This window comes from Ambystoma mexicanum, chromosome 6q (genome assembly GCF_040938575.1).
Source record: "Ambystoma mexicanum isolate Mex_15411 chromosome 6q, UKY_AmexF1_1, whole genome shotgun sequence".
NCBI lineage: Eukaryota > Metazoa > Chordata > Amphibia > Caudata > Ambystomatidae > Ambystoma > Ambystoma mexicanum.
This window is the reverse complement of record NC_090937.1, coordinates 1,194,862,991-1,194,885,569: the sequence shown is the minus strand read 5'-3', so window position 1 is coordinate 1,194,885,569 and position 22,579 is coordinate 1,194,862,991. Positions and strand designations below refer to the sequence as shown.

The 22,579-nt window shown below is 44.9% G+C and overlaps 1 protein-coding gene across 1 annotated transcript in view; it reads left to right on the top strand.

The window, feature by feature from the left end:
* DTHD1 (death domain containing 1) overlaps positions 1 to 6,411 on the top strand; it is a 295,545-nt gene extending 289,134 nt beyond the window's left edge. Inside the window, exon 9 of the mRNA XM_069631829.1 lies at positions 4,605 to 6,411. Coding sequence (XP_069487930.1) covers positions 4,605 to 4,924 — 320 coding nt within the window. The 3' untranslated portion in view covers positions 4,925 to 6,411. The remainder of the gene's footprint in view (positions 1 to 4,604) is intronic.
* The last annotated feature ends 16,168 nt before the right edge of the window (positions 6,412 to 22,579 follow it).

Genomic DNA, 22,579 nt, shown 5'->3' with positions numbered 1-22,579 from the left:
GGTGGGTGCGTTCACAAGTTGTGTAAAGGACATGTCTTTCAGTGCACTATGTCGTGCTTCTGCTTTATGATCTTGGGCATCGTTGAATCCAAGATTCAGGTCACCAAGGACTGTGCATTTTGTTTTGGGTTTGATGAGTGGTGTTAATAATAGAGGTATATCTAATTCAGGCTGTGAGTTAGAGTTACGCGCTCTGTAGATAGTTAATAGGTTGATAGTGGTTGTGTGGTTGGTAGCTAGTTTGGCTAGTAGGATTTTGTACCTGTCTGGGTTGTCAATGGGGCACGCTCTTATTTTGAGCTGGCTTTTAGCAATAATGGCTACTCCCCCACCCACTGATTTCGTTCTGTCAGTCCTGATGATAGTATAGTCTGGAGGAATGCCAATTGTGAGTGTTGGTCCAGAAGCTTGGTGGAGCCAAGTTTCAGTCACTATGAGTAAGTCTAGTTGTTGCTCAATAATATAGTCATGTATTTCAATGATTATGATTTCAATGATTATGATCTTGATATGCAAAAGTTATCCTTCAGAAAAAAAGCTTTATTTCCAAGATTTGTTATCATACTTCCATGGCTCATTTCCAATTATATCAGTCATTTTATATAACGATCACAATGAAAAACATCATTCACGTATTCACTTTCTTAGTCAAGTCTTAATGACTAACAACATGGTGAACAGATAGCCAAGGACACCCCTGAGGAATGTAAGTGCAATTCTGTCTGTGAGTCGGCAGATATAACTGACATGCAAGCTCTTCTATATTGTATTAAGTCGTCCTCCTGGCATTAACACCTACCAGTCAATTGGCTTCTGACCAGAGTGGTTGCATGAGTACATATGACATTGATAAATAGGGACCACTAAATAACACAACACACCAATCAGATCCAACACAGTGGTATATTCTAAGAAATTTGCATCATAGTTGCAAGTGGCCCTGCATAACATTTTTAAATTGGAATTGTGTTGCAATTGGACTTGTAACTACCTTTTAAAAGTGAGTGTTGGCCACTGGCAACACTTTCCATGACACATACATCCCTCTAGACTACAACACCCTGCATTAGACCTTCCTCTTCAAACTCCATTCATACAGCATCACAATACATTGTAACCCTTTGTCTTCCTACTATTACAATAACTCTCTGTCTACCCCTATATCACTCCCTTCAGACCCTCGCTCATTGATTATTCCAATCATCTCTACCACTCCAGTCTTTTCTGCTCAATTGTCCCACTCTGCCTTTCATTCAACCATGGAAAAGCCTCCAGACTGACTAACAGACCCTAACCTCATCTATACCTCTGACCCCATGCCCCCTTTAGTAATCCTTCCTGCCTTCCACACTAACCCACTATTCCCACCACTGGGCTTGAAATGCCCAATCCGTATGACAAAATCCTACTTTTGCACAGATCATCTTGACACTGACAACCCCTCACTAGCGTTAATGGGCATAACCAAATCCAGAAACCCCCATCACGACTCTGCTCCCCCTGCTGCTCTGTGTCTGAAATCCATCACCTTTCTACAATCCTTCTGCACATATGAACGAGGTAGAAAGGTTGTCTAATGACCAACAGGGGAAATCTCTCTGGCCCCGTCCTGAGACTGAATTTCAACTTCTCTCCTTTGATTTCAGAGTCTCCAACTCCACAGTTAACACAATTCTTTCCAACTAACAATTACAATGATGTTCTCATCTATAGGGCCCTCAGTGCTTTCAAGTGTTTCCTTTAATTTCTCTTTGACACCACGCCGGAGCCCCTTTAGTGATCATAAGTGACTTTAACCTCCTCTAAATTCTCTCCACCCACCAAATCAAACTCGACTCTCTGCTCTTGGACCAACCAATATTAAGGCAGTTCTTTCAAACTTGTCCTCCTTTCCTCCTCACTTTCTTCATCTAATTGTCCAATCTGCCCTTTTGACCACTCCCCACCTGATTACACCCTACCACACTGCAGAATAACTGTACATACCCAAATGCCTCCTTCCAGCTCTTAAATCTTCAAATAACATATTGAACTTGACTTCATGGGATACTACCCAGATGAAGTTAGGCCAAATCACCCGCTTCCTCCTCCTCCCCAGCCTCCTTCCTTGAAGAGGATTTATTTCAGCTTAACAAGGCTCTCTGCTTGCCATATGTGACCCTGTATCCCACTTCAATATACATTTCTCTATCCATCGCCAGAAGCTATTGATTACCACTCAGATCTGCATCCAGAAGACGGGCATGCAATACCAATTTCCAAAGTGCCAAAAGAACCATGCCCCCTGTTCTTCTTGCCTTTAAGCATGCTCTGCTTTCCTTCAGTATGGCTTCGGTATGGCCTTAGTCCCACTTCACTAATCATACTACTACTCTTCTCTCTCACAAACCTAATGACAATCCAAGCCTTGCTGAATTCCCCACACTTGCATGCAAACTCCTCGGTACTCTCTGCCCAGTACTTCTCATCCAATATCTCTAGGATCTGGGATACTCTCACAACCCTCCTCACCCTCTCTTCTCATGCGTGCCTTCTGTTCCTATCACCACAATTTCACACGCATGTTCCTTCTTAACTACTTGTCCCATTGAATTGGCACCCATCCTAAAGCCAGCCACAGGATCTTCCTCCCATGTTTACCAATTTGCCTCTCAGACCACAAGAAAGTGTGAACCTCTAACTTGCTCCTATCTCACATCCCCCTTTAATCTAGATCCTTTGTTTTGTAATCTTTATTGCCTGCTTCAATGTAGCTACAGTTCTACCGATCCTAAAAAAGACTTTGACTGACCCCAACAATCCGGCTGACAACATATTTCTCTCCTTCCTCACTATTCAAATCTAGGAGAGGCTTGTTTTTGACAGGAGTGTTACCTACCTTGATTTGTGTGACCTTCATAAACCTCTTCAGTCCAGATTGCCTATGTTCTACTGAAACAGCACTTACCCATGCATCCAATCTCCTCAGATGTACACACTATCATAAACTCTACTAGGTACTATTCCTTCTGGAGCTCTCTGTTGCTTTTGATACTGTGGACTACTCCTTTCTCATTCAGACACTTGGCAATCTTGGAATCCAGAATACTGCTCTGAATTGTATTGAATCTTGTCTCATCCTTCCTTCTCAATCTCATGGGGCATCTCTACCTCTGATCCAACCTCCTCCTTGGCAGTGTGCCTCAAGACTAATTACGCCTCCTTTCAAGGACAACTCATCTCCCCCTTTGGGATCTCCAGTCATCTCTTTTCAGATGACACCCATATTTTCCTTCCTTTCATTCCCTACACTCAATCCTGATCTTTCTGTACACACATCTGATTAACTCAAAGTAATCCACTACTGAATGACACTATGTTGTCTTATATTTAACTCCTTGAAGAAGAAAGTCATATACCTTGGATCTCAATTGCCACGTCTTCATTACTGATACCTCAATAGCAGCCAACATTAACCTTATTAGAATTAGGAAAATCCACCATTTCTTCACCTACCATTCTGCCAAAAACGTCCTACCAGCTCTGGTACACAATCAGCTTGACCTTTGGGCTAGTCTACTTCTTGACCTCCACCTCTACTCCTTCTCAAAACATTGATAAAATATTTCACTTCATTACACACACTCTCTTAAATCCCCCCACTCTTGTTACATTTTCTAACTGTATCCATGGCAGTTATATCTTCAGGAAAATCAGTCTCCCACACCTTGCCTTCTCGTTCTCCTCACTCTGTGCCCACCACTTCCTTCTGTGTTCTGGACTACCTTTGCTTTGGCTGGTGGGCTCTTACGAGCTCGGTCCACCTACGAGATGGGTGCGTATCCCTATATTGTTCCCCATTCAAAGTCCTGTACATGCATACTAACTAAATTCAAACTTGTGTGATAGAAGCACACAGCCAGCACCCCACATATGCAACAGACACTCTCACAAATACAAATCAAACATATACACACCCAATGTATACAACAGTACATGGGGAAATGTGTTATAAAAAAAGAACACACATTTAATTCTGGAAATTATGCACATAGGATCTGCACTAGCAACTCACCCACATGCTGTAAATGTATCTGTTAAATAGCGATTCCTGAAGCAGAAATAGTGATGCATCTTTTCTGAGAATTGAAACATATACATTGTCATTAGGGGTTTGATGGTATTTGTAAAACAAGTGGCATTTCGAAATACTGCTTGTTATATTGCTCGGTCAAATTCTGTATTTAAGTGTTAAAATTACAGCTTTTCTAGCTAGATTTGTGATGAGGAAAATTCCTCCCCACAAAAGCATTTACGCATGTAGTATTATGCATTTAGTACTATCCTGTGTGGTAATGCTGAATGCCCTCAATGGAGTCCTAATGACTCAAGAACTGAGAACAACAGAAATGTCCGCATGTCTCCAAATCGTACAGACTTCCCTTTACTGCATGCTGCATTGTTAATTCGCACTGACCCCCATTTTTGATGTTTAAGCAGGGATTGTGATATTACTGATAGGAATTTGATTCAATGGATAGGTTTGGCAGTCACACTTTGAGCATGTTTTGCTGAATCACAATCACAGATTGTATTTACAATTGATTATTTGTTTAACTGCACAGACATCCTTTGGGACCAACTTGTTTACTGGCTGTCAGACGAGCTGACTGAAGAGGATGCTGCAGCGCTTGTCCTGTCCCTCCCAGTTCGCCGGAGCACAATTCAACTCATCAAACTCAAAAGTCCAGACAATTTAACAGACCAAATATATGAGCTACTTAACTTTTGGAAGAAGCACCTCCCTACTTCTGCTGACAAGATGCGCCTTCTGTGCCGTCACCTGTGTAAGAGTGGAAGGAGTGATCTCTCCGATGAGCTGAAGTCGTTGTGGGAAAATAAGGTTGTCCCCAGGCAAGCACAGATCAGGTTTGCTGCAAACTAAACAATATAATTCCTGAGGACATAAACATTTGAAACAAACTTTTAAACCCTAGAGAAGACGGACATGGTCATCTAAATGCACGGAAGTGCAATCTTGTCAAGTCTTAATAAAACATTTCATTCTCAAACTGTAAAATAATGTGAACTACCTCTATCTTTCTCTTGCTTTCAAGATTGGACATGCATTGCATTGTGGCAGTAAACATATCGATAACTACTCAGACAATGTATCAAAAGACTGTGCTCATTGAGTAAATGGTGGGCCCACTTCATGCTTTGATTTGAAAGCCAAGCTTAAATGTAGATGGATTTTGTATATTACAACTTTGCCATGTGGCAGGCCTCTTGGGACTTATATCTGGGCGGAAGACATTGGGAGCAGAGGGAAAGGCATGGGGCCAATGTGTATGTGTGTAGTTTGGGAGTAGAAGTATGTGTGGCAGTGTTTATGTAGGTGAGTTGGGTTCATTTTCCATATGGCACCGAGGTGTTATGCTGTGTTGAGTAATAAAAAGATTTTCCGTGCGGGCAGAAGCATGTGAGAGTATGTGCACTCGAGGATGATAGAACAGGTGGTGTGTGGTAGGTCGCTGTTTCAGTGGGGAGACACTTCTGGGTGTGTCTTAGCCGGTAGGTGGAAGAGGGAGCATGGTAAAGATATTATTTTCCCATCTTCCCATTCTAGCTGCTTACAACTTGCAACAGCTTTATACACCAGGCCAAGTTACACCATTAGCCTAACCAGCAAAGCAGGACTACCTCAAAATGATAAGTGTAGATTCAGAGAACAAGCACAAGCTAGAAGAGACTGATGAAGGTCATACAGTGCTGAAACTTAGCTCTCCCTATAAATTAAACTTGCCAGGCTGTTGTGAGGTTGTTTCTACTAGTTGGACATTTGGATGGTCTTATCAACATAGGGCAAACAAGCGTCGGAGTTGAATAGAGACTTTTGCCCGACTGCAGCATTATGGCATTATGATATCCCAATGATCTATTGTCATATGTGTTTTTCAAATTGTTTATTGTATGACATGTATTATAATTGTATAATTGTGCTGGTAATATTTGCAAAATCAATTTATCTCACCAAATAAAAGAAAACTATTATCCGAGAAGATGTGGGGTCTTGAAACATGAGTTCTGTCGCTAAAATTCCTTAAAGAAGGCTACATTGCAAAGTAGTGCTATATGATGTACTCAGGTGTTAATTTCCTGATATTGAAAGAACCTTTGTTATTGCTTGACTGCATCTCTGCATCATTGTCAAGATGAGTGAAGCTCATCAGATCAACAAAAGAAACACCTCAACATTGAATGTACCCACAATTTGCAATTCCTTTTCATTTCGATTTTGTATAATGAGGTGAGCAAGGACGGCACCAGTGTGTGTGCGAGACTACCGAAAACATTACAGGAAGATTAATATGCATATGAATCTCAGAGGAATAACTAATAAATAAACAATTAAAACAACTCTTCCGTTAATGATAAGAAAATGTAATTTTATTTATTTTTGTTCTCATTGAGTTTTGTTTCAGCCACCGTTAAAGCATATTGGGCCCCTGTCAGGCCTGGAGCATGTCACCGCCGCGACCCACAATGTCTTATCTGTTGCTCCTATCCATGGTGGCACTTGGGCCACAGAAGGATGAGGAGATATGCCGTTGGCCGCGCACCTGGGCTCCAAGTCCGGAATGGTGTCCGACATTCTCTCTGCGTCCTGATACAGGGCGTGGCCATGTTGCCTCTAAAGGGTATGTGCGAGGACTCAGTGCTAGTCACTCACACATGCACAGTGAAGGCAGCATCAGTCGGCACCATGGCAATGCTGCTAGCAGCACAGTGTATTTAAACAATGTTTTCACAGCCTACAGATCCATCTGAATGTGCTCCTTAGTTCATTGTGCCTTGCACGCTTGATTTCCTGTTCTCTGTCTGCCTGTTTGTTTTCCAACCTTCTCCCCTCATCTTTTCACAAGTGGTAAGTTGGGAGACTTTTTGTCATACTACCCTCACATCATTGCACAGCCTGGACGACTGGAGGGTCGACTGCACGATCCCACCAGCAACGAGACCAGGTATTTGACAGATTCAGATGCCAGCAATCCTCTAACAATATGGAAGCCATTCAGGAGCTTCAAGAAGAACTGCAAGCTCTGAGACTACAAGTTGCTTCGCTGAAACAAGAAAACACAGTGTTATATGGATCCATGAACCAAGACCCTACAGCTGTATTGGCTGAGAGGGCAGTGGCACATACCTCTGCTCTCAAGTATGACAGGGATCCTAGGAAACTAGTTGAATTCTGCAACCATTGCAAGATATAGGGCCTCATTAAGAGGCAGGTGCTGATGGAATGAAGGGGGCCGGTAGGGGACCGGCCCCCTTCATTCCATCAGGGCTGATTACGAGCTTCCCATCGCGGGACCCGGATCGGACGCCTGGTAAAACTAGGCATCATTTCCGGGTCCCGCGAGGGGAAGAGGGAGGTAACAACGGGACACTTATAATTTGCCCGTTGTTACCTCCATCCCCATTCCCATTGAGCCCTACAGGGGCTCAATGGGAATGGGGAATGGTTTGGCAAGGAGGACTTACCGGGTCCTCCTATGTCGGAATGACCGGGTAAATCCCCATTGCAGGAACCCGGAAAAGGAGCCCGGTTTGGAGGCAGCCATGGAGCTAATAGCTCCATGGCTACCTCCAAACTCGTAATGAGGCTCATAGTTTTGCTTCCGTACATATCAACCAACAGTGCCATTCTATAAAACTTCAGCAAATTTTTTAAAATCTGTCTTAGCAGTGTTTCAGCAGCCCAACTGGGCCCTAACCACCCAGAACCAACTCCTGGACCTCAAACAAGGGCACATGGACATAATATTCTATTTGAGTCGCTTTCACCAACTTGCAGCGGATTCTCAATGGCCAGAAGTCACACAGCGTACCCTTTTTTGGAAAGGTTTGCATGAGCACTGTAAGGATGAACTGGTCCATGCTCCGGAACCTGATTCATTGACCATGTCCTCAGGATAGACCATTGCTTCGCAGAACATTGAGGGGAGTTGAAGAAAAGCATTGAAGTAACAGCACGACCAATGCCCCTGCTCGCCAGTCCTGTTCAGGCTGGCAGAGAGGCAACAGAGAAGCCTGTGCAACTTGGTGCCTTGCGGGGCCCACTCTCCCATGCAGAACAATGATGACAATGACTCAATCGCCTGCCTTTGTACTGTGGAGGGAGCGGCCATCACTTGGGTTCCTGCCCCCTACGGCCTTCCAAATCTGCAGGAAACAGAAGGACTTGTTGTGGAAATTGGAGGGAGCAACAAGCCCAGAATACATCAAGCAACACCCTTCATTTACGTTTGCGGAACCTATGCCTCCGGTTTGTCTCTTATCTCTGTCATTACAACTGTATTGGGGCCACGGCCAGTTGTTTATTCAGGCCCTTGCTCTACTGGACTGTGGAGCTTCTAGAAACTATATTGACGCCTCCTTCGCACACCGCTTTGCAATACCTCTCAGAGACAAACCAGTTGCTTGTTTGATTGAAGTGATAGACGGCACCCCACTAGCGTCCGGACCAATGCGCCAACAGACAGAACCACTTCTGTTGCACATAGCAGATCACAAGGAACATCTCATCTTTGATGCCATCCATACATCAGGGTATCCAGTAGTGCTGGGGCTACCTTGGTTATATCAACATAACCCAATGGTTGATTGGACTACAAGCACAATGAGTCCATCAAGGACCTCCGATCTGGCTTTACCATTGAGTGGGACCACGGCAGGATCCTCCACTGAAAACTCTTCAGCAATACTAGGGTGTATGATACAGAATGTACCAGAAGTATATGACCTCTTCTTTAGTGATTTTTCTGATCCCATATCCATAACACTACCTCCTCATCAGGAACATGACCTGGCAATAGAATTACAGGCGGGAAAACCCATACCACATGTGAAGATCTACTCCTTCACTGTATAGGAGAGAGAGGAACTATAATGTTATCTCCAGGAGTGCTTATAAAAGGGGTAAATCAGCCCGTCCATGTCCACGGCATGGGCACACTTGTTTTTCCTTCCGAAGAAGGAAGGCACACAACGACCATGTATGGACTACCACCTTCTGAACGAGATAACATTAAAAGACGAGTACTCCCTACCCCTTATATGGAATATAAAGGAATCCCTACGTTCCTCTACTATATTCACCAAATTGGATCTGCATCAAGCATACCGCTTGATATGCATTATGGAGGGGGATGAGTGGAAGACTGCATCCAAGACACCCTCAGTGAACTTTGAATATCAGGTTATGACTTTTGGGCTCTGCAATTCCCCAGCCATCTTCCAACAATTCATGGGCACAGTGTTCTCCTATCTGATCGGTATATCAATATGGATATACCTGGGTGACATTCTCCTCAATTCATCTTCTGTTTCAGAACATATCAAGCATGTGTCTAAGGTTCTTACCCACCTCTCTGGCAATCATCTCTATGCCAAAGCAGAAAAATGCATTTTCCATCAGGAACGTATGGTATTTCTGGTTTATGGGATCAGCTCCTCTGGTATCCATATGGACCCAAGAAGTGAAGGCCATTAGGGACTAGCCAGTACCTCAAGATGTAAAAGCCGGCCAGCGTTTTTCTTGGTTTTGTAAACTTCTATCATCGCTTCATCTCCGGGTACTCCACCTTGATGGCTGATAGTACACATGTCCTGAGTTCTTTCCGAGGGGACGACATCACCAATACAGCCTTCCTGACACTTAAAACAGCCTTCATGAAGGTCCCTGTTTCACAACATCCAGACAAATTGTGCCCATTCATCATCAAAGCCGACTCCTCCGATCAAACCATAGGGGCAGTCCTCCTACAATTCAATCCAGGGACTTCAGCTGAACACCCTTTTGCTTATCATTCCTAAAAACTGACTACATGTGAAAATAACTATTCTGCAATCGAGAAGGAAATCCTGGCCTTCAAGGAGGCATTCCAAGAGTGGAGACATCACCTCCTCGGTGGAGTACATAAAGTTGAAGAACTTAAATCTCAAAACTATCCGTTGTGTCAACAGCCGCTAGGCACATTGGGGTTACTTTGTCTCCCAATACGACTTCTCCTCATCCCACATACCCGGATCGCAGAATAAGAAAGCTGATGCCCTTTCGTGAGTATTCAAATTCCTATGTGGCCTCCAACAAACCAGAATTGTCTGTCAAGCATTTCTTGAACAAGGCCATCCGTGAACGCCCCACCGATCGGTAACAACCTTTGGAGAAACCGCCCTACCCTTGGCATACCATCGCCACAAATTTCATTGTGGCATCTGATGGGTACACCTGCATCATGGTAATTGTGGACTGCTTCTGAACATTGGCTTATTTCAAACCATTCACCTTGTTGCCTACGGTAGCCCAAACGTCCCAGGCCTTTTTTCATGACATCTATCGGATACATGGGCTTACTGAGAAGATGGTCTCACACAGGGGAACACAATTCACTTCCAGGTTCTGCGAAGCACTGTGTGGTCTTTTGGGTATTCATCACCCTTTGAGTTCTGCATACCAACCTGAAAGCAATGGTCAAACTGAACACACCAACCAGACTCTGGAGCAGTATTTCGGTTGCTATGCTAATGCCCTACAGTCTACCTGGAGTGAACATTTGGATACTGCGGAGGTGACTTACAGTAACACGTGCCGTTCTTCCATCAGGACAAGTCCGTTTTTTGTAATTATGGTCAACATCCCAAGACCATGCCTTTAACCCTGCTGAGACAATGTATTGTGCCTTCAGTCGAAGACTTGCTGCAACATCTCACTCAAACCCACCAGACAGTGACGCGAGTCCTGGAAACTACTAAAGGTCAACAAAAATCTGCAGCAGACCGCAAACAGATCCCGGCCCCAGTCTATAAAATAGACGATAAGGTCTGGCTGTTCAGAAAAGATCTGCCTGTTCAAAATCTGCCTACTAAGTTGGCTCCTCATTTCTCAAGTCCATTTCATGTTCTTGCCTGTGCCTTGCCTGTGGCTTATCAGTTACAGTTACCTGAGGGTTGGCGCTTGCATCCGGTGTTTCAGGTCTTCTTACTGAAGCTGTATCTGGAGGACACTTTCGGCGGCGCCCATCCTACCACCACCTGTACTCGATGATCAGCCAGATTATGGGATCCAGGACATTTGAGATTCCAAGTACATCGGGGCCGACTCCATTACCTGATTGATTGGAAGGGGTATTCAGCCAGCGATTGATCCTGGGAGCCTGCTGGCAATGTCAAGCATTTTGTTGGGTCTTTGTCCTTGGAAACCTGGTGCTCCCAATAGGGGGCAAGGTGGCAGGCCTCTAGTATGTCACTGCCATGGCCCCAGTCTATTACCTGGCACTGCTATCTACGGTGGTGCTAGCCCCAAAGAAGGACAGGGAGATATGGCATTGGCCGGGAACTGAGTCTCCAAGTCCAGAACGGCACCCTGCATTCCCTCTGCATCCTGATGCAGGGTGCTGCCATGTTGCCTCTAGCAGGCATGCGTGAGAACCCAATGCTGGTCACTCACGCATGCGCAGTAAGGGCACCATCAGTCAGCAACATGGCAATGTCGTTCACAGCGCATTGTATTTAAATGCTGGATTTACAACCTTCGGATGCATCTGAAAACCTTGCATTGTTCGTTGTGCCTTTCCTCTTCTCTGTCTGCCTTTTGGCTCCACCCGCTCTCTTCCCCTTGCTTTTCCCTTGACCTACAGCCTACTTGTTCCTTTGGCTTGCCCTTGGTTCTCGCTTTTTGTCTTGCTCCTGCTCCTACTTCCCTGGCCTGCATGTCCTGAATGGCCTGCCTTTTGCCTGTCTTGCCTCCCTCTGCCTGCCATTATCCATCTAACCTGCCAAGCCTGCCTTGCCTGCATACTTCACCTTGCCCCTGGGCACCATCTGCAGTTATTACATCTACCTGGATATTGTGTTGCTGCTTACTACCTGCTGCTACACCTTCGGCTTCCCACCACGTTAATACTGGGGAAGCCATTCCGTGGTGTGGGGAGTTTTCCAAACTTCTCCCCTCGCTTTTTCATGAGTGGTGAGTTGGGAGATATTCCTAACACTACCCTCACTTCATCACACACCCTGGACAAATCAACAAAGACTAGGACCGGAGAGTAAACTGCACAAACCCGTCAACAAAGAGATCAGGTATTTGACAGTTTCAGATGCCAGCAAAATACCATCAAACGGATTAACTGTTACCGCCAATCAGTCCGGTGGAATTACTGTTATATTACAAGTGGTGGTAGGCACTCATAAATTATAGTTTTTCCAGATAAATGTTGGTAATTCCAGCATGCCGGTACTACCATTTCTTGTGCAGGAAATAGCATCATTGCAGGAACGGGAAGTGTGCCAGAGGCTATTTTTTGAAAAAAAAACTCAATCTACATAAAATCCACAACTTCTTGTTGCCATCCACACCATCTGAGACTGCAGACATGCCAGAAAGTGGGAAATCTAGGTATCAGAGCTGACTGCCCTTACAGACAATGTGGTGGCAAATGCAGAGGCCCTCTTCGGGGCTGGTAATCACTGGACAAGCCAGACAAGGATGACAGTCATCTGGCAGGAGGTGTCCAACAAGTCCATGTTACTGCCACAAGCACTGGGACGACTTGCGGCTGAGGGTCCAGAAGATCTTGGCCATCCATAGGAGGGAATCTGCTGCTACAGGAAGAGGGACAGTGGCATCCCTGACCCTGATGCCCTGGGAGGAGATGTGAAGGGCATCGAGGGAATTAAGGCGGCAGAGGCTGGAGCTGGGACTCAAGGCGATGACGGTAAGTACAACAAACCCCAGGTAAAGGCACATTTTGAGGTCAAATAAATGCATCCCCAGGCGAACAAACACTAAATGGGCAAGGGAGACTAGTCAGTCTCATCAAATGGGCCACTCACACACACGTGACAGGGGTTGCAGGCATATGTAGCCATGCACAAGCACCATAGCCAAAATGCATTTCTCCACACATGGATATATGATGAGAGTCATGTGTGCCAAGGGATAACAGGAATCGTGGGCCCACTGCACACACGACAACAAGCCACATTGGCAGACAGTCAATGTGCGCTCCCACATGTGGAAGCACACATTGGAGCAAACAGACCAAAGAAACAGCATGAAAAGAGCAGTACAGATACAATGTAGCATGAGTGTAATACAATCCGGCAGCTGCGACTCCCAGAAGACTAATAGCATGCTCATTTCACACCAACAGGCACATCCTCTGATGATAATGACAATGTGGCTGAACCTTCATCAGGCTCAGCACCTGTGGCCAGACCTGTCAAGGATGCACCGGCACAGCCAGCACCAGCACAGCCACCTCCTGCACCAGCTCCACCCCCTCCTGCACCAGCTCAACCTCCTCTTGCACCAGTTGCACCTCTGCCTGCACCAACTCCACCTCCTCCTGCACCAGCCCCACCTCTGCCTGCATTAACTCCAACTCCTCCTGCACCAGCTACACCTCGTCTGCACCAGCTCCACCTCTTCCTCCGCCACCACCACTGCCAGTTGTGCCACCACAAGCTGGTTCAAAAACCATACCTGTGGTCAGTGACCTCACTGTCCTTCCTGTGCGCCACACACCACCAGCGGCACACCAGCCACCAGGCCAATGTGGCCAGTACAGCACAGCAGAGGAGAAGGCGGAGGAAGAGCAGGAGGACCACACCACATACCCGACCCCATTGTTCAGCCCGGGAACATTGCACAGACCTCCTCTTCCACCCATGCCCAACATCCAGGACATGGATGTGCGGCTCTGTACAATGGAGGACCGGCATGAGTCAATGACAGAACTGGTACAGCAACAGCTCAATGAGCTGCAGCTGCTGTGTGAGTGTATACAGGCTTGCAGCTGCAGCGGCGTGCAGGCACAGGGATGTGCCTCCGCTGCCTGGGTCATGCCAGACCAAAGGGTCCACAAAAGGGAATTTTGAGGTTTTTGGCCATGACTGAGTCCCTCACACCCCCCCCTTTAGGTCACCCTAGAGCACATAGATGAAAGGGGTCTGACCCACCCTCAACCATCACCACCCCTGGGAGCTCACAACAGGACAGCTGCTCCCAGCGCATATCCTCTACACCTGGACCAGTTAAGGGCCCGGTGACAAAGAGGCAGAGAACATGACATTTGGCATAACACAATTATGTTTCACTTTGTGACTTTGGGAGGTTTAGGGTGTGTGGGGCGGGGGAGGGGTGTGTGGGTACAGGGGGTGTTGGGAGGGGGATGGTTGTTTGGGGACAGGGTGTGTGGGGTGGGGAAGGGTGGCACAGGGTGTTGTATTTAGAACATAATTCCACTACATAAAAATGTACACTTGAAGCAATGAGTGGACATTACTTATTTTGGTGCAAGTATTTATTGTGTGTGCACATTATATGCAGTAAGGTGCAAGGGAAGTGCAGAGTGAAAGGGGTACTCAGAAAGTTATCTATGAGATCTTGATAATCCCTGGCAGAGGAATGTCCAGATCTGGGTGTAGGGGTATGTTGCGTCTAATGCAGATATAATGCAACATTGCACAGGCCAGGATTATCTGCCCCACCTTCTCTGGCCTGTACATAAATGCACCCCCAGACCGGTGAAGGCATCAGAAACGTGCCTTCCAGAGCCCGAAGGTCCACTCGATGGTCGCCCCGGTCCTCACATGCACCCTGTTGTGTGCAGTTTCCTCCTATGTCTGGGAATCCCTCGCAGGGGTCATCAGCCATGGAAGCAGCCGGGATCCTGAGTCACCTGCAAGGGGTGAGGACACACGGTTAGCCTTACCTTGCATGTAGCCGAATGTTTAAATTAGCCAAATTGTATACATAGCCTGCATGTGTAGGTTAGCCACATCATGCATCTGGTCTAATATTATAGCTAAGCCTTATGACCCCCGCTGCGCCCTGAGATAGACATTGTGTAATATCTGTATTGTGCTGGATTCTGCTCCCTGAGACAAATTCTTGGGGGTAGGTAATGTATCACATCTAGATGGATTGTTCAGGGGTGGGAAGTGTGTCACACTTGGATGGATTGCTGGCAGTAGGATATGTATTGCCACTAACTAACCATAATAAGAAACTCACTGTTCTGCATATGCACCCTCAGACTCTGAACTAAACACAACCATACCTCTACTGCATCACTAACCAGATGCACTTCACAACACCCGACATGAAAACAAACCATATACAATTATGCATCAACACCACATGACGGCTACCAAGTAAATAAATCCCCAACACTCAGTGACCGGTTCTCTGAACTGAAGCTGCCTACAGCACATCAATGCTGTCTTGCTCTTCTCCCTCTCAGTCCCACTAACAATCTGCCAATACACTACTTCCATTGCAGACCTGTCAGAGCACCAAGAGACTACGCAAGTGGCAACAGTGTGTGCTACAAGTTCCATTGACATTAACGTTGACATGAACAAAATCGTCCCTGGTGGGTGGGGGCCAGTTTCTGGCCATTCCTGGGCCGGTTTAGAAGATTTTTTTTTTTACAATAAAGTCTCTTTTTTTTCTTCTATTTTTTGTTTTTTTTTCTAATAGCCTTTCATCCTTCTTAGGTCGATAAATGAGTACCAACACAGGTTGGGTGATATTGCATGCATATTTGTTCTATAAAAAAGAGCTTAAGCGTAAGTGCTATGCAATAACATAATATCATTTGGCATCTGCTTGGATTCACAGTAATTTAGTGTACTTTGGGACAATGCTATTTGATGCCACTTCCTGTTTTGTCAAGGGGTGAAAGGTCATGTTTCATCACTTCCCAGGATGTCACTTTGGGGTGGGGTCAAATGACATCACTTCTGGTGATGTTATTAGAGGTCAAGGGTCGTGAGGCAAGGGGTGGGCCACTTTTTTGTGGCGAGGGGTGGGCCACTTTTTTTGGGTGACCGGGCATATTTCTTGTCCCAGTCCGACCCTGGACACCTTGATTCCTTTTTCACCTCATGTATCCTATGGTTGACATGCTCTGTATCATCCCAATACTCAGCTTACACTCTTATCACTGAATCCAACATATTCCAATTGTGTCCTCGACAACTGCCTGTTTTTATGTAACCTATGTTCACCTCACCTCTACCCTAGTTAGCCACTCCTGGCTTGTTCTAAATCTGCTGCTTGCTTTACTTAAAAGTTGCTTTTTTAACTGCATTTTTGAATTTGGAATTTAGATTGTCATGGTTCTGCTTTATTCAAATGTTGGCATTGACTTCACTTAAAATCAAACCTAGTTGCTCTGGAATCTGCTGGCTTTACGCAATGATTACACGTGTTGCACTTTGCCTGTATTTCCTTGAAAATTCTATCTAGAGCTTTGATTCTGCCGGCCTTGTTCAAATGCTAGCATTGACTGCATTTTAAAATTGAACCTGGTTGCTTCTGAATCTGCTGTTTTACGCAAATGTTGCATTTTGCCTGTTTTATTCTTGGAAATCCTAGCTAGATACCTTTGATTCTGCTGGCGTTGTTCAAATGTTAGGATTGACTGCATTTTAAAGTCGAAACTGTTTGCTCTGGAACTCGCTAGCTTTACTCAAAACCTATATTTTGACTGTATTTTTTAAATTCAAATCCTGCTACTGGAAATCCTCGGGCTGTGTGAAAATGCTATGCTTTCTTACCAAGTTGTAAAATTCAAATTAGTTTTACTATTTGTAATTTCTGCGGTGTTATATTGCTAAGCTTTTTATCTTTTCCTTGGCTTTCACTCCTGGATGCTTACTTGTTGGTTGCGCCTTCATATTTGTGAAATGTTCATGCTCCCCGCTGCCTTTCTGTAACCTAGGCACTATCCCTCATTACCCTTCCATTCATTGCATCATTGGTGAATGTATTTCCAAGCCTAGCATGGTCTTTATCCTTAATGATTCAGTGGGGGTAGAAGGTACCAGCCCACCGGCTGTCCCATTTGATGGGCACCAGGTCCCTGATTTGCTCTCGGCCAACTTATCTACTATAAATTCTGGGGCTCCCTCTTGTTGCCTTATTATTGAGTCCTCCATTGACCAACCAATGACCACTTCCCTCCTAAGGCAGCAGCCGAGTAATACTAGGGCTGCACTGCCGTCGAACAAAACAGATGTGTCCACCATCTCCTCTTCTATACCAAGCAGCAGATACCCCCAAAAAGACATTGCAAGTTCAAAGGGACACCTTTGGCCCACATTTTAACCATTGGGAAGACTAAGTGGGATTCAGTTTAAGTTGCAAACCACCTGACCACCTGCCATAAGTGTGTTTTCGGTGATGCCCTGGCCTACCTCAAGAAAAGGCTGAGTCTCTAATAACCCAAAAGAAACTTTCAAACTGCTAAGGCCCATCTCTTAGAAGTAGACCGCGTCAAGAGAGCCTTTCATGTGCAGGCGGCACAGGCTTGGAATGCCCTACCTGAATACCTACGCAACGTGGAACACCATTTGGCCTTCAGAAAACAGTTAAAGACCTTTCTGTTTGTTTGTTTATTTGTTTGTTTATTTTATTTGTAAAGCGCTCCAGACCCATAGGTCTATGGGCGCTCAAGGATATGGTTACAGGACAAAGGTATATACCTTGGAACAGTTGTGCCACATTTATACAGTTTACAAAAATACAGTTATTGCAGATAGCAATCAGACAATGTGATATGTCGTTATACATTTATATAATAAGTATACAGAGATACGGGAGCTATAGAAGCTAGTATCAATAGACGCAGGGTGGTGGTGGGTGAGTGCTGGTGTGTGTGTGTGAGGTGTGCCGAAGGACCTGAGGTGGAGTTAGTTATTTATTCAGTAGCCAGGTGATAACCTGGGTTCTGAATGGTTGAAAGGTGGGGATGGAGTTGATGTCCAGTGGAAGTGTATTCCGGAGTTGGGCAGCTAGAACCGGGAAACTGGTTCCACCGGCTCTTTTTAGGGTATATTTGGGCACCACCAGGCATAGTGTGTTGGTGGATCTGGTGATTCTGGTAGCAGGTTTCAAGGTGAAGTTATTGGTTAGATAAGGTGGGGCAAGGTGATTTAAAGCTTTGTAGGTGAGGCATATAGTTTTTAGATCGATTTTTTGTTGGATGGAGAGCCATTTACATGATTTTCTAATAGCAGAAACATGTTCTCTCCTAGGAATATTAAGAGCAGCTCGGAGTGCGTTGTTTTGGAGGACCTGCAATTTGTTGATTACGGATATGTTTGCGCCTGCAAATAACCGTTGCAGTAGTCCAGTTTAGACTGTATAAGTGCTCTGGCTAATGTGAGGCAACTGTTAGTGAATAGCAGAGGTCTACAGGCCCTGACCAGCTTACCTGTATAGGCAGTGGCTGAGGCGGTCATGTTGATTTGTTTGGAGAGGTTAGTGTTGGTGTCTAGATAGAAACTGAGGGTTTTTACACTTTTCGCGATAGGAATAGTGTTTCCATCTATAGTGAAGCTAGTATAGCTGGGGCTGAGTTTCAGGATGGTGTTGGGGGATCCGACAAGGAGCAGTTAAGTCTCGTCATCATTCAAGCAGAGGCCATGTGTGGCCATCCATGCCTGAATGATGGTGAAGACTTCGTTAATCCGGCTGACGTCCAAGTTGTAGTTACCGGATAGAGTTAGGATTATCTGGGTGTCATCTGCATAGTTGGTGTAGGTGACACCCAGATGGTCCAGCTTGTCGAATAGAGGCTTTGTAAATATGTTATACAAAGTAGGCAAAACACAGGAGCCTTGTGGGACACCACAGGTGATGGGAATCGGGTCGGGCGCTGCTAACGGTGAGAAGACACGCATGGTCCTGTTAGCAAGGAAGGATTGGATCCATGTGACCGCAGAGTGGGAGAAATGTGCTGCCGATGACAGGTGGTTGGATAGGATTTTATGGTCAACCAAGTCAAAGGCAGCAGAGAGATCTAAGAGAAGAAGGATGGCAGCCCTACCTTTATCTTTGAGTTTGTCGATCTGACTTTTGAGATTAACAAGGGCCGTTTCTGTTCCATGTTGAGGATGAAAGCCTGATTGACGGATTCCTAATAGTTGGTTTGTTGCTAGGTAGTCTTGAATTTGTACGTAGGCCACTCTATTGAGGATTTTTAGTAAGAACGGGTCGGTGGTGATAGGTCTATAGTTGGTGGGTATAGACGGGTCGAGTGTTTTTTTTTTTAACAGAGGTAGAACCCATGATTGTTTCAAATTGCTTTGGACTGAATTACTAGTGAATGACAGGTTTATTAGTTTGGTAATGAAAGGGGATAGATCCCTAGCTGCGTCTTTTATGATCTGAGCGGGACAGCTGTCCCCTTTACAGTTCGAAGGTTTCAAGGAGGCTATAATTTTTCGTACTTCATGTATAGTTACCTTTTTGAATGTGAAGCCTGAGTTGATAACAGTGGGCGATGGTAAGGTTGGACTGGAGGTTGAGCCATAAGTGAGTTGTTGTCGTTTGTTTTCAATTTTGGTTTTGAGCCCTGTGATTTTGTTGGCGATGGCATTCTTGATACCTGTGCACCAGGGTTTATCCTTAGTACAGGTATCTGTGAGGTGTGGGGGGGTAGGGTTTTCTAGTTCCTTTAAGATGTTGAATAGTTCTCTTGTGCTAGAGCCTGCCTGAGTTATCCTGGAGTTGAAGGATTCTTTTTTAGCACATATAATCTCATTTTTGTAGAGAGTGGTAATATTAGTAAGATTAGTTCTATTTTCTAGTGAGGGAGCTTTTTTCCACAGTGTTTCAAGTTAACTTTTTTGTTGTCTGAGTAGTTTGAGTGCAGGGGTGTACCAAGAGTTCAGGTTCAGTTTCCCTTTGCGCATTTTCAGTGGGGCAATGATGTTGACAGCTTTAGACATGGATTCGTTGTAGGTGTTGACCAACAGGTTAAGAAGATAAGATAGCTCCCCACCTCCTCTCTTCAGGGCACCTGGATTCCCTCAGGCTTGGCGCTTTACAATTTTCTTTTTTTTAAAAGACATAGATTTCCCTAATATCTCGTTAAAAGAAAGGAATGATCCCTTGTTTACAAACTGCTTGCCAGACTCCTGTTATCTCCTGTTATTTCCCTCATGAACTGTGAGGATGGCCAGGGGGTAGAAAAATATAACTAAGAAGCTCTGACATACATGCTATTGAATGCTAAATCGTTGATAAAGCATTCTAAGGAAGTCACTGATTTCATTACTGAGCACAAAATTGATATGTGTGCCATAATGGAGTCCTGGCTTCATGAAGCAGCAGGTCCTGACCTGCCATTGGCCATGCCCCTAAAATATGGGATTTTAAGAGCTATCAGTCAGTTGGGAAAGGTGGGCATGTGGTTCTTATCTTTTGCAAGTCACGCAATATTTGTATGATTAGCACAATAAGCATTGCAGACTGTGAAGGTTTGCATGCTAAAATGCTTATCGACCATAAAACCAGACTTAACATCCTCCTGATACATCGCCATCCCCAGAGCATGCCAGATGTTCTTATCCGATTCAGTGGCTGGATCTCTTCTTCAGTGACGCCTCATTCAAAGGTGCTTGTACTGGGGGATGGGAATCCATCTAGGTTATAATGACCATGATGACACCCTGTCTAAGTCTTCTCAGAATATATTAGAGAACTTAAACTTCACTCATCATACTAATCAACCATCACATAATAGCATTAGAATTCTAGATTGGGTGGCTTCCCATGGTTTGGTTCTAGAGAACCTTGAAGTAAATCCCTGTCCGTGGTCTGACTACTTTGTCATCTCCTTCAAGCAGGCAGCCAAAGTGTATGGCACCTGAAAAAAAGTGGAATTCCCCAGTGAAGGTTGTATGTCTTTATCTATGTTAAGTGATCCCCACTTCCATGCATCTTTTCTTCACCCCTGTAATAGACAAACTTGCTAGTTTTGAAAGTACTTCAAAAATTGCATCAGCCTATGACAAAATGATTTCTCTGGTGGTGAACAATCTTACACCATTAAAAAAAAGATTTGCAAAGACACAACAATCAAAACACTGGTATTCCGTGGACATCCAGAAATTAAAATCCTTGAAAGACAAGTCCTTCAAGACATGGAGGAAGTTCCTCTCTCTTGAGGATAAGGAATGTTACACCTTCGCAGTCAAGACCAATAAAAGGTCATCTATGAAGCCAAGAATATGTTTTATCAGATGAGAATGGAAGGGGGCCTCTTCCAACTTAAGGTAGCTATTCAAGATCCGAAAAGAACTAGAGGACCGACCCTTGCCCTCCCTCTGCCTTAGTCACACAGGATGTGAAGTGCTGTTTGCACATCCAGAACTCCAGGTGAACTAAGACTTAGAACATCAAAAGAAACATTGTGATCAACAGAAATGCTAAATCGGATAGCAAGCCTATAATAAGTTCAGAAAGGCCATTGGACCATATACCTCGTTTTTTCTTTTCAAAAGTGACTGATGTGGTTACTATGGATATGCTAGAAAAATGAAAACCCACCAACTGTAAAGGAGGCGTCTGCCTGTCGGCTATTGTAAAATCTTGTGGCCATCTCCTTGCCCTTCTGATTACTAAATTTGTTAATTTTACTTTCTTAGAAAACTATATTCCAGCCTCTATTAAACAAGCATGGATCACCCTGCCTGCGAAAGAAACCTTCACTAGATCCTTTGCTGGTGCACAATTATCACCCCATAACTCCTTTCATCTAAAAATACTGGATAAGATCGCCCACCAACAAATACAAGTTGTTCTTGACCATCATAATATTCTAGGCCCAAAAGAGTCAGGTTTCAGAAGTCATCATAGTACGGAATCCACTCTGTTGGATCTGAAAATGAATATCCTGCAACATCTGGATGAAGAACAAACAGCTCTTTTGATGCTTCTGGACCTAACTATGGCTTTTGACCTGTTGGACCATGCCACACTCGTCAACAGACTCCAAGAATCGTCTGCCTTTTCTCCTGGAGTGGTTGGCTGGGTTCTTTCTTTTCTGACAAAGCGAACAGCAAGAGTCCACTGTGACAGTGCCTTCACAGAAGGCTTTATACAGCTCTGTGGGGCTCCACACGGCTCATGTATGTCCCCTACAGTATTCAATATTTCACCTTGCCTCTCTTTGACTTGTTGGATTTCAATCATGTAATTAACACAAACTATGCAGATGACACCCAGTGTCTCATCCGCCTTCGAGGAACTATGCGGTTGACACCATGATAATCAACACCACCTATATATGTTGCTGAATGGCTTGGCACTCAACAACTCAAAGACTGAATTCATGAATGTTGACACTGCTTACAAGCTATGTAATCTGGACCCCACATTTCAAACCTTCAAAGTGGCTGAATCTTCTCTTAAAACTCTTCCGAAGGTTAAAACCCTATGAGTTATTATAGATCAAGAGATGAGCATGAAAGCCACGTTGGCCATATTGTCTCTTGCTCTTCTTACAATATCAATTTCTGGGCACAGATTTGCCCCCTCCTAGACTCAAGCTGTGTACCACCCTGGCGCGAGCCATTATTGGGTCCCGTTTAGACTACTGTTCAAGCCTACTACAGGGCATAGAACAGGGGTACGTCAATCGCCTCTAGGTTGTTCAAAATAAGGCTGCCACATTGATCTGCATAAATCTGACCATGTATCTGTGACGAGAAAATCCCTGCACTGGCTCCCTATTAG